An 11904-nucleotide genomic window follows, 5' to 3' on the forward strand; every position below is an offset into this window, starting at 1 on the left:
ACTCCTCACCTAACTTTGTCTCTATCAACCTCATGTGTCTTTTCCCGTACGAAACTGACTAATTGGTAACACTTTTATCTTCTTTTGGATATTTTATTCGACAGCAATTTGAAAATTGGGCCCTCTAATCTTTCACACCCATCTTATATATTTCACGGTTTCAGTTCTACCCCCCAACATTGTAGTTTCTTTACTTTCTTATCTCTGAGGCCAGAATTCTGGACCTTCTTTCAAGTTTCAAGTACGAGTGATTAATTAACACAACTTTTCTAAGCTTTTCATGCATGTGTTGGAATAGTTTCTTCTAGTTTTGTTCTCTTTTTTATGGTTTGGTTTTTTAATATGTTGTTCCTTTGGTATTTCAGATATCAATGGCGGACTTTTCTTCTGGTCGTCCCTTTTTCAACTGCAGGAACTGTCAAAATCCTATCGCCCTTCGCAGTGACCTTCTTTCTAAGGATTATCGAGTAAATTACTGCTCATACTTTACTCTGTGACATGTTTTGTCTTTTTTATATGTTTCCATTTGTCATCATTTCATGTGAAGTGATCTTTACAAGATCGTTATGTTCGCTAATTATTGTTGTACGCTATTAAGTTACGCGCTATGTGTTATTTAAACACAGTAGGTAACTATTACCACTCATATTAGACTATACTTGATTGTCATGTTGGATTACTATATAAATCTGGGTTGGTTTTTGCAATTTATTCGGTTTATTTGGTAGAGGTACAATCCTGAAAGGCCTTAAACACATTGAGCTTTTCCAATGAGCAGAGTCAGCAGACTAGGATCCAAGTCAACTAATTTAAACACGTGTCACTCTGTTATTTTTGAGGAACACATTTTTCGTATTTTCGTCTAATTAATTTTTTTTAAGCCAAATAAACCAATAAAGATGAAGTAAAGAAAAAAAAATTATTATATTCCTGTATATTAAAGAAAAAAGGTCCAACACTTTTTTTATTACTTCCTGTAGTGAAAATTGGGCCAGCAATGTATATATCCATTTTTGTGCAATGAACGCTAGTTTTGGACCTTTTGGAATAATCAATAAGTTTTAAATCCATAAAATAACACACTGCAAAGGGCTATTGGGGTTCTGACTTCCCATTGTTATTAGTAAAATATAGTTACTAAACTTTTCCTATTAATTTTTGGCTCAAACTTAATTTAAAAAATTAGTCTTTGGACCTTTAAATCCTTTATATGTATAGATCAACATGAATATTTGGTAAAGGATTGGTAAGATTTCAAGATCCAACATATTTAATTACAATCCTAATGGTATCTTTATAATTTTAATATTTAGCTGGGATCCACTTCTTTTGGGTTTCAAATTTAATTAAGATTTTAAGATCCTATCAAGATTTCAATTCCCATGCCCATGACCTATTGTTTCTTTCTCCTTTCATAAGAAAGAGAAATTCCAATTGAGAGAGAGATATTTGTCAAACAATTATTATTTGGTTTAAGGTTTATCCCTAGACAAAATTATTGTAGTTTGGATGGATATTCACCATCTATTGACTTTTCTCTTTATAAATTTGGCCTTTTGATCAAACTCTGCCGCCACAGACTCAAACTTGCATTTTAGGATATCCATCAACCAGTCAACAATTATCCATCAAGTTTGCTTCCACCAATTGATATTGTAATTTGAGTCCTTATCTTTTCATCTCCTTAGCTTTAGACTTTGCCATTCCTCTGGTAAGCTTTCATTTCGATGGCAGAACTCAGTGATCAACCTTTGTTCAGCTGTAAAAATTGTCAAAATCCTCTTGCACTGCGCAGTGACCTGCTTTCTAAAAATTTTTGGGTAAAGTATATGATGTTATCTTTAACTTTTCTAGTCTCAAATCTGCTACATAGTTTAGTTTAAGAATAACATACTAATTGGAAGCAGTGAATAGCTGATAGCCATACTGGTCTAGCTTTCTCCTACAAAAGAATTCAGTGATATTTTTTCTCAACCTATTATTTTTAATACTATATAACTTATTGCAAAATGTAAGAGACTACAAAAGAGGGGAGGACTATTATCCGAAATTCTGAATTGACTGAAGATGCAAGGATAAAATATTCATTTAAACAGTTTTCTCATTGATCAAATAGTTTAGTAGCTAGATTTATTTGGACTACTTATCCAGAACTGTGCTCTTCTCTAGATATGAATCTGTACAAAAATTGGTTTAGAAACTGCATATTATTGTGCAAACCTTTATTTTTATTCAAGCTGACATTTTGGATTTGAATTAGATGCTAAATTTTTTGTTATATTTCTTCATAAGTCATATACATATGTTGTGTGTGTGATTATGTGCCATAATAATATGCTTGCCCAACTTTATTTCTGTTACTTTATTCAGGGAAAATCTGGGCCAGCATTTCTGTTTTCTCATGCAATGAACATCATTGTGGGGCAAAAAGAGGACAGGCAGCTAATAACTGGTCTATACACTATTGCTGACATCTATTGCTGCAACTGTGGTGAGGTACTAGGCTGGAAATATTTACGATCTTATGATGTCAGACACAAAAGCAAGGAAGGGAAGTTCATAATCGAGAGAGCAAGGATCAGCAAGGAATATTAAGAATCCACTGTTATGAGCCAAATAACTGTGTACTACGCTTAGCACCAAAACAATAAATAATAATTCCACAATGAGGAAGGTCCTTGTTTCATTTGTCCCAGATTGAATACAAGCACATAGGCTTCACATGTTCATCGATCTGTTACTATTATATGCTGTTTTTGAGCCTAGGAAGCTGTGTTGGATTTATATTAATTTCATTGTTATTATAATTAGGGTATTGGTGTTCATAAGTAAATCTTGTGGCTAAAACCAATGATAAGAATCCTAGTCTCTTAACAGGATGGCTATATATGATACTAAAAGGATTTCTGGACTACCTAGGATGATAAATCTGGTGAAAGAGAATTTAATTTCCTAGCCGGAATCTTGTTTTAAAATCTTGGAAAATGAAATCCTCATCCAAATTTATGCAGTGTGGTTCATTTTCTCTAAGGAATAAACTAAACTTTTGTGTAGGGGAACTGGAGCTTGAAATAGAACATTGCTTCAAGTCAGAACAGTCCAAGAATGTGCCTTTATTCCCAATATTAGTAACATACTTCAAATGAGAAGCTTTAAACAAGGATCTTATTTTTGTGGATTAGCATTTCCCTCTTATCGTCTAAGTTCCTTTTTTCTTTTTTGGGATAAATAAACTCTTTATTCAAAGCAGAGAAAACCTGCAGAACAGGAACAAAAACACTAGCACCAAACTGTTAACAGAAACAAAACAAGCAGCTCCAAACCTCCAGCTGCTAACAAAACAGTGGACTAATCCTCATACCACAGGAACAACCAGCCAGGACAAGCAATATCAACTGCTAACTACCACAGTCAACTCCATTTATAGGAATATGAGAGCCGATACAACACAAATCAAACTAGCTATCAAAACCAGATTAAGGGATCCTCCACAGGCTACAAAGAACTTGATTCTGGATACTATTCTTTATCATGGATTTTGATGCTATTCTTCCTCTCACATCTGACATAACAGCAGTTCTATAACTTTCTATTTCACTTCTAGCCTTCCAATTATGGACTCTTCCACTTCAATCCTTCCATGTGTGATGGCCTGCAGATTGCTGGTAATGATCTTTCAATTAAAGGAATTATGTAGAATGCATTTCAAGATGCGAGTAACGCGACAAGTTCTAAGATAGAATATGGCTACAAAGGTATGGCAAATTGCATTATGAACTATAATTTTACTTTTTTTATTGGTTAACATTTTTCCAATATTGGACTGATTTGGTGTCTGCATCCAACTGCACAAGACTCATCCATTTTTACAAAGACTAGGAGAGGCCATTGGTAGACAGCGTTACCCTCAATTTTGGAGAACAGATGTACTGCCTGACTAGTCTGCATCTTTAATGAACATACAGATAATTTAAGAGTATGTTTTAAAAAATTCTATCCACTGTAGTAGTTCCACATGTTGATTGAAAGTTTGTGCCAGGTATGATTTTAACTTTATTGTTTGATGTCATGACTCATGATCCTTGTGAAGCTAAAAGATGGAGACCCAAATGATGCAGACTAAAAATGGATCTTCAGGCCTTGATAAGAATACGCCTTGAAAATATTCTGATAGTTTACTTGGTTGATCTATTCCTGAAAGCAATAAAAAAGTGTAAGAGTGCTTGAGCTTTTAGTTGTCTTTTTAACTTGATGACATTAGGATGTGCAGATAGTTGTGACAAAGTATGATTAGGTTATTGGAATCAGCTCATTTTGTGTCCTCTAGAATTTTTCAATATGCAAGTGTCAAGTCAATACAGCCATTAAATTGATAATTCTAATGTTTACTCAACAACTCAAAAGGAATTTCTCTTCTGCTTTTGCCCATATGGCCTATTCTATATGCCTAGAAAGTCAATACGCCTGTAGTTTTTCTTATAATAGAGAAAAACAAGAATTATTTGCCGGTTTATTCCAAACCTCTTTTCCCTTTGTAAATTGTAAGTTTTAACTCCCAATGTTGTATATACTACTAATTTTAGTATATAAACTTTATAAACTAAAGTGTCAACATTAATATATAAACAAATTATATAATTAAGAAATTAATTTATTATATTATTAATATGACACCAATAAGATTCATTATCATATTAATTTATAATTATTTTCATAGTAAAATTTGTACAACTTTCTTTGACATTTTTCATATATAATTAAAAAAAATGTTATTAAGACAAGCTTTATTAGATTAATATTTACTCCTTAGGTGGGTAAAGGACTAAATTATAAATTACATTCTCTAACTTTACTTATTCTCTAACTTTAATATGTTCTTAATTTATATGTTTAATTCCATCCGATCTCACCATTAGTTTTAATACTATTTTAACTTTACAAAATGGCATCTTTTTTGAACTTGCAGTTGTAGATTGCACAAAAAGACTCTACTAAAAAACAATGGCAGTTAAAAGGATTAACATAAAAATAAAGAATAAGGATACAGCTTCTATTCAATGCTTTTTTGCATTGGATATCCCATGTTGTGTCCGAATCATGCTGTGTACTGTGCAAAAAAAGCACACAAATTTCACCCAAAAAATAAAACTTAAAACTTAATAGAACAATACTTTAAAACATATTTTTTTTTGAAAGATATAAATTTATAATTTTTATTCCTAGTAAAACTTACTCGGAAAAAAAATAGGAACAGCACGTGTGAAGGGCAGGTAAGCTCGCGCGTGAGCCTTGTCCCCTTACAAAGTCCTCAGTAGAATTAAAGAATCATCTCTCTCTTTCTCTCTCTCTCTCTCTCTCTGAAGTCACAGAATCAAGGTCTAATTCTAGGGAGCTGCCACCGTGAATCTGAGTCAGACTGGTCAGGTTAGCACAGAAAATAGAAACAAAAATAGAAAATTTATCTTTCATATCTATCTAATTTCTAATCATTTTATTTTGTATTGTATTGATTAGCTTGTTATAAGTTAAGAGCAAGAATTCTAAATTTCATTCTCTAAGCAAAGAATAATAAACACTTCCTTAAATTAATACCTGATTTTACAGCTCAGGTTCTTACCTATTTTACATTATCATACTCATTCATTTCTTTAATGGGTTTTCCTTTGTCCCTTCTCTTTCCATCAATTTTTTATCTTAAAGACTTCAACTTTTCAATCGGTGCTATTTAAAAAAAAAAAAAAAAAAACAACTTTTTTATGTAATCCAATAATTTAATTTGTATTTTTTTTTTTTTTTTCATGTTCTTGTTGTTTACTCTTTAATACTAATTCTGTCACTGTCAGACCTTAATATCTTATATGGAATCTTTACTCAACCTTGTAAAATCCAACTTTGGTTTAGTACTGCACGCTAACAACCCCCTTCTGTGTTCTTATCTTTCTCAGACTTTTGGGTCATCATCATTTCATCATTTGAGCTTGTTGTAGGTAAATAAGTGTTCTTTTTTTCCTTTTTTTGCATCTATATTGGTCTCACAGAATTGTAGTCTAAATTGGGTTTCATCCACCTAAGCTTTTTTGTGTTCTTGACTCTTTTTTGGGTTTCTGGGTTGGCAGGCATATTGGTCTTCGGAGCTGAAAAAATTGTTGGATAATGGCTGAATTGATGGGGCCACGATTGTACAGCTGTTGTAATTGTCGGAACCATGTTTCACTTCATGATGATATAATTTCCAAGGCTTTTCAGGTGAGTATGCTTGAAAAACCTTATTCCATTGTTTTCTTTTTGGTTATAATATTATTCTTGGTTTTAAAATGAGTGTAGAAGATTGTTCCTGAAATTTATGAGGAACCCATGAATGGAAAACTCAAAATTTGCATATATCAACTCTTGATTTACCAAAAAAGGGAAAAATAAATATAAGAACTCTTGGATTAAGGAACAAATCATAAAGGAAAGAAAGGGTCTATAATTGAATTTAGACCCCAACAAAAAGCGCAAAGAGAGAGAATTGAACTCGGAACTTCTTTTCCTTTTTTGGGTAAATTGGTTTAATTGACACTATGATAGTTTTTCAGCTTTACTACAAAGCACACTCTGGAAATAGGAGCAGCTCAGTACTTCACCAACCAAAACAAGAACTGGAACACTGCAATTTAACCATGTTTATAATAAACTATAGCACAGCAAAGTAGCCATATACCCAAAAATTCCTAGGGGTAACAATTATCAACCTGTAAGAGCCTTCCTTTGTAATGCCATTATGCCAATCCCCTTCATACTAACTCTGATGTGGGCAAGGCTAGTGTCCTGTTTCACACAACCAGATCAAGCCTTCTGTCTAGTGCTCCTAGTTCCCTCCAATAGCATGTTACTCTTATCATTTCATAAAAATGAATTCTGGATTTTTTTTGGCTGATTTATGTTTGGTGTTATCAGTGCCATTTTCATATCTTGTATCAAAACTCCAATCAATGTTTCTATTTTTGTTCTTGATTGTTTGTGTTAATGTTGACTATGGTAATAAGTTTTGGGCTTATTTTTGGTCCAACATTATTTTCCATAATTTTGTTATTAGGGAAGAAATGGCCGAGCTTTTTTGTTCTCCCATGCAATGAACATTGTGATAGGGCCAAAAGAAGATAGGCATCTCATGACTGGTCTCCACACTGTAGCTGATATCTATTGTGCTGATTGCCATGAGGTGTTGGGTTGGAAGTATGAAAGAGCTTATGAGGCAACACAGAAGTACAAGGAAGGAAAGTTCATATTGGAGAAATCGAAGATTGTTAAGGAGAACTGGTAGCATTTTGTTAGGGGGTCCTCATCCCATTCCTTCCAGCACTGATGTTTACTTTCTAGCGGTACATGAAGTTCATCTTGTACAGGAAGCTCTCACCCATTTGCAAATGTCATTGTTTCTCATTGTTCATTCGTGCGATGTGCTTATCTCTGGAATTTGTAATTTGAATATTCAAATTCTGTGTTAATAAAATCACGGTATTGTTCAAGTGTGCAGTTTTTTTTCCTGATATGGATTTTTAGATATAAAACTCTAGCCGGTTCTGTTTAGTTGTTTAAAAGGCCAAAGAGAAGAAAATTCGGTGTCTTACAAAGTGTATGGGGTTAATCTTAGTACTTAAAAAGTCTGTCTATTCAAATAAGCAAAGTAATGCAGTAACTCACATTGATTTGGAAGGCTTGTAATAGCAAAAAAAATTAGATCTGACAATGTGCTATGGTTGAAAGCATGTTCTAGTGGAGCTGCTTTTCAGGTTTTTATTTCTATGGTATATTTTTTCAGCTAAATGTTTGGTAATGTGAACAGAATATGCAACTTTGCTTGCATAGATACCCTAACTGCAGATACTATCTGCACGCAAAGCATGCTTGACATGTCTTTCTTTCCATCACCAGGGCCATTTCCATGTTTACCTGATTCTGTAAGTTTATTATGTTTTTGTAAAATTACAAGGTCATTCACATGAGTGGTTTCTGTTCAGTCGCCTTATACAATTTGAAAGTGACACCATTACTTTCTGATACAAGCATGGTTGTTTTCCTATCTACCTTTTGTTTTCCTATCTACCTTTTTGTTCTTTGGCATAAATCTTAATGGTTACTTATTTGCAGGTTTGAGTATGAGAATCAGTGTCTCTATAATTGAAGGTAAAATAGCTTACCAATCACCTCTTCTAGACCCTCATCCTCATGCACCCTAAAGAATTTTATCATTCTTAATGAAATGAAATTGAAACGGCATACCAATCACCTCCTGATCAATTAATATTTAGTGGATATCCAAAAATATAGCCATGGTAACAAGGAAATAAACCTATTTTCACAAAGAGCAATGGTTATTACACAGTGTACACACGTGCTTTTTAAAAAAACTAAAATCTTGACTTGAAATCAGCTAAAAACAAAGCGTGTGTGTACATTGTGTGTGTGAGTGTAAAATCATTTCCCTTTTCACAAATAAAGAAACAGCATGTTTGAAATATGATATACAAATTTATTACTATTTCTTTTGTGTTTTTTCAACTTCACACTTTAATTATTCCATTGAAACTGGCATACAGCTTGCTCCGTGCTTCAATGGATAAAGAGCTTGAAACTTTAATAAATGAAGGAGCTTAATATATATATATATATATATATATGTATATATATGGGTTAGGCTCAAGTTAAACATGATGTAACTCTAAGTAATGTTACACCACCCAATAACTTATTATAGAATTTATATTTTGAAAATCTCACTGTTGAATTACATATTTTATATGTTTTTAACATTCTTGCCAATTTTCATGTCAATTGGATGTTATTTACTATTCAATCAATAAACTCATCTTTTATGCAATATTTTAAATTACAAAAATTTGAATTTAAATAATTGATTGATGACATGGCTATTAATCTTTGATCACCATGAAAATTTGCAAGCATGGAGAATATACGAAGATAATGTAATCTAACGGTGTATTTGTCAAAATTTGCATTCAATTAAAAAATATTGAGTGTTGTAATATTGTTTAGAGTTACACTAGGTGTAACTTAAACTCAACCCTATATATATATATATATATATATATATTTATTTATTTATTTATTTATTTAGACACATACATTTATGAACCACCAAAAAAAAAAATAACGCAATTTTTAACTTAATCATGATGAGTATATTTTTAACTTAATCATGCAATTTTCTTCCTCTTCTTCTTTTTAAATTATTTATAAAAAAATAAAACTGAAAAGTTAGGAGAACAAGCTGCAAGAAAAGGTCAGAGAACAAGTTGCATGAGTTGTTTATTCTTCATTTGGCTGGTAAGAAAAGAAGCACCTAAAAAGGGCAGGGAAGAAAAGAAAATAAATTAACAATCTGACTCTAAAGATTCTCTACCACAACTGTAGGGTCTCAGTTCAGGGCCTGGGCCCAACAGTTATGGGGTTCTGGCCCAAAGAACCCTAGATAATGAATTTGTAGAGAGTGGGTTACAGAACTAGGCCCTAAAGAAGTGTGTGCTAGTTAACTTTGGGCCATACAACAATCAGAAATAAGAAAATCTCCTTCATGTCCATTCGATATACAGTCTGAGGAGACGTATGGGGTGTATCCCTGTCTTTGATCAAAAACTATGATTTTTCTCTTCTTCTTCTGTTCTAAGTTCCTCCTTTTTTCGGTCCCCCTCTTCATGGGAACTCCCCTCTCTTATATAGCCCCTTTGAGGTCATCAGAACCTTACACTTGTTGATCATCTGGACCTTCACTTGAGTGCCCGTCCTATCGGACATCTCCCCCATCTTTCTGTGAGTTGTAGTAGCCAAGATAACACTGTTCACAAGTCCTCTCCACATTAATGCAGCCAGAAAAGTAGCTGTCATGCATTTAATGTGGCAGCTGTAGTCCCTCCATTGACATCCTACACTTTCTTCCCTCTTACGGGTTTGTGGGATTCGTCCCTGTTACTAACACTCGTTGGGGTGAATCTTTATTGCTGGTAGGGGGTGTGTTTGAGCCATATTTGGCACGTCCGAGGAGACATTTCTCCTTGGACCGCCTTTTAAACAAGTTTGGGCCCATAAGAATTGGGCCGGGAGCCCTTTTGGTACCCACACCTTCTCCTCAGACGTGGTCGAATTCTATATGGGCCCAAGGCCCATCGTATGTTTTGGGGACTTTACCCCTACAACAACCATCTCAAAAACAAAATTTAGAAAATAATAAATAAATAACTCACACAAACACACACACACTGGGTTATTTTCCTTGGTCCATACTGAAATTATTTACTTGTAATGATTTTTTTTTTCTTTTTTAAGTAAAGATTAGTACTGAATCTAAAACCCTGTAGGCATGTACTAGGAAGAATTATGCTGGTCCACTATCATTTTCTAATGTCAATGATGGACCCCTTCCTTGATATGCCTCCTATCTTTTTTATTGCAGGAATCTCCTCCTAAATGGCGATTGAGGTCCTCCAAGTCCTTAGGGAATTTTTTATTTTTTAATGAATATATTTATATATTTATTCAATTTTTTGTTAAACCAAATAAATTATTTATTCACAAGCTTGATTAATTTGTTCATTTTTCATATATAATAAAACCGCGATTAAAAATTATATTATTAATCTTATATTATTAAAAATTATATATACTTCTTATTATAAATTTGACTATCTATTTATTCTAAAAAAAAAAAAAATTTGACTATCTATATTATTAATAAACTAAAAATAATAATTTTATACTTTTTTTCTAAGGGAAAAAAATAATAATTTGATACCTTATTGTGTACTCATTTCTATAGATAATATCCAAACAAATTAAGTCATAATCCTCTTAAAATATATGTCAAGTGATAGTTATCTTATTGTGTAACAATTATATATATATATATATATATATAGTCAAACCAAGATGCTAGTCAGTTTTTTGTATAAGTAAGGATTGAATCTTAAATCTTTTATTCAACCATAAAAAATTTTACTAGTTGAGTTAACTGAAACCAATGGCTAGTGCTATATTTGATTGGGGTGAAAAGGCGAAAGATGGAACAAGGGGATAAAAATTATGTATTATTCATTATTTGGTTAAGGAGAGAAAATGGAGTGAAAGGAAAATGGGTGGGTGATTTTTCCCCCAAAATGGAAGAAATTATTAAGTCTGGGAGGATTATTGAAGTAGTCCTCTTAAATCCCAATCAATAAAATAATATCACTTATGCAAATGTGCGAGTCAGATTCTTAATCAATACAACAATTAAAAATATAAAACCACTAGGTGATGTCACATTTACATAAATAACCATGATTTATTAGTTTTTTTTTTTAATAGAAAGTTTAAACCTATGACATCCGCTTTTGATAATAGTTATTTATTATCAGATCAAGACATCAATCAGTTTTTGATATAAATGAGAATTGAACCTCAAATTTTTTATTCAACCATAAGTGACTTTACCAGTTGAGGTAACTGGAACCCACCAATATTTCATTAGTTAGAATAACTAGAATGACCACTTTAGCAATCCTGTCGATGGACCTAATAATTTCTCTTGAAGAGAAAAAAGAGGAAAAAAGTGGATACAAGGATAAAAAGACATTACTATAAATATAAGGGTGTGGCTTCAGTCTAGTACCTCCAGTGCATTGGACCCGCTGCGATCATGACACGTGTCCCAAAATGGACACATATCATGATCGCAACAAGTCCAATGTCACATAACACTGGACAGAAACCATACCCTAAATATAATAAGGATATAACAATAATTTAATTTCTACCATTCTATTTTTCCATCCCTACTAGGCTTCTACTAAACACTTATAAATGGTAAAGAATAAAAATAAAAAATTTTCATCCTCCAACTTTTATATCTTCTAAACACTTTCCATT

At 32.6% G+C, this 11904-nt stretch overlaps 2 protein-coding genes across 5 annotated transcripts; both read left to right on the forward strand.

Moving 5' to 3' along the window:
- The first annotated feature begins 80 nt into the window (after positions 1–80).
- Positions 81–2729, forward strand: LOC126698659 (protein yippee-like At4g27740). 2 transcript variants are annotated; one of them, XM_050396040.1, is made up of 3 exons: positions 81–241; positions 366–467; positions 2371–2729. In XM_050396040.1, the coding sequence occupies exons 2-3, from the start codon at positions 372–374 to the stop codon at positions 2593–2595; spliced, it is 321 nt and encodes a 106-aa protein (XP_050251997.1). In that variant the 5' UTR covers positions 81–241; positions 366–371; the 3' UTR covers positions 2596–2729. The 2 variants fall into 2 exon arrangements, with proteins under 2 accessions (XP_050251997.1, XP_050251998.1); XM_050396041.1 differs by lacking the exons at positions 81–241; positions 366–467 and adding an exon at positions 1206–1820.
- A 693-nt stretch (positions 2730–3422) lies between these two features.
- Positions 3423–7511, forward strand: LOC126698658 (protein yippee-like At4g27745). 3 transcript variants are annotated; one of them, XM_050396038.1, is made up of 4 exons: positions 3423–3755; positions 5946–5987; positions 6117–6246; positions 7079–7511. In XM_050396038.1, exons 3-4 carry the CDS (start codon positions 6154–6156, stop codon positions 7304–7306), a joined length of 321 nt encoding a protein of 106 aa, XP_050251995.1. In that variant the 5' UTR covers positions 3423–3755; positions 5946–5987; positions 6117–6153; the 3' UTR covers positions 7307–7511. The 3 variants fall into 3 exon arrangements, with proteins under 3 accessions (XP_050251995.1, XP_050251996.1, XP_050251994.1); XM_050396037.1 differs by lacking the exon at positions 3423–3755 and adding an exon at positions 4904–5424; XM_050396039.1 differs by lacking the exons at positions 3423–3755; positions 5946–5987 and adding an exon at positions 4900–5424.
- Positions 7512–11904: the final 4393 nt, after the last annotated feature.

This window comes from Quercus robur, chromosome 9 (assembly GCF_932294415.1).
Source record: "Quercus robur chromosome 9, dhQueRobu3.1, whole genome shotgun sequence".
NCBI lineage: Eukaryota > Viridiplantae > Streptophyta > Magnoliopsida > Fagales > Fagaceae > Quercus > Quercus robur.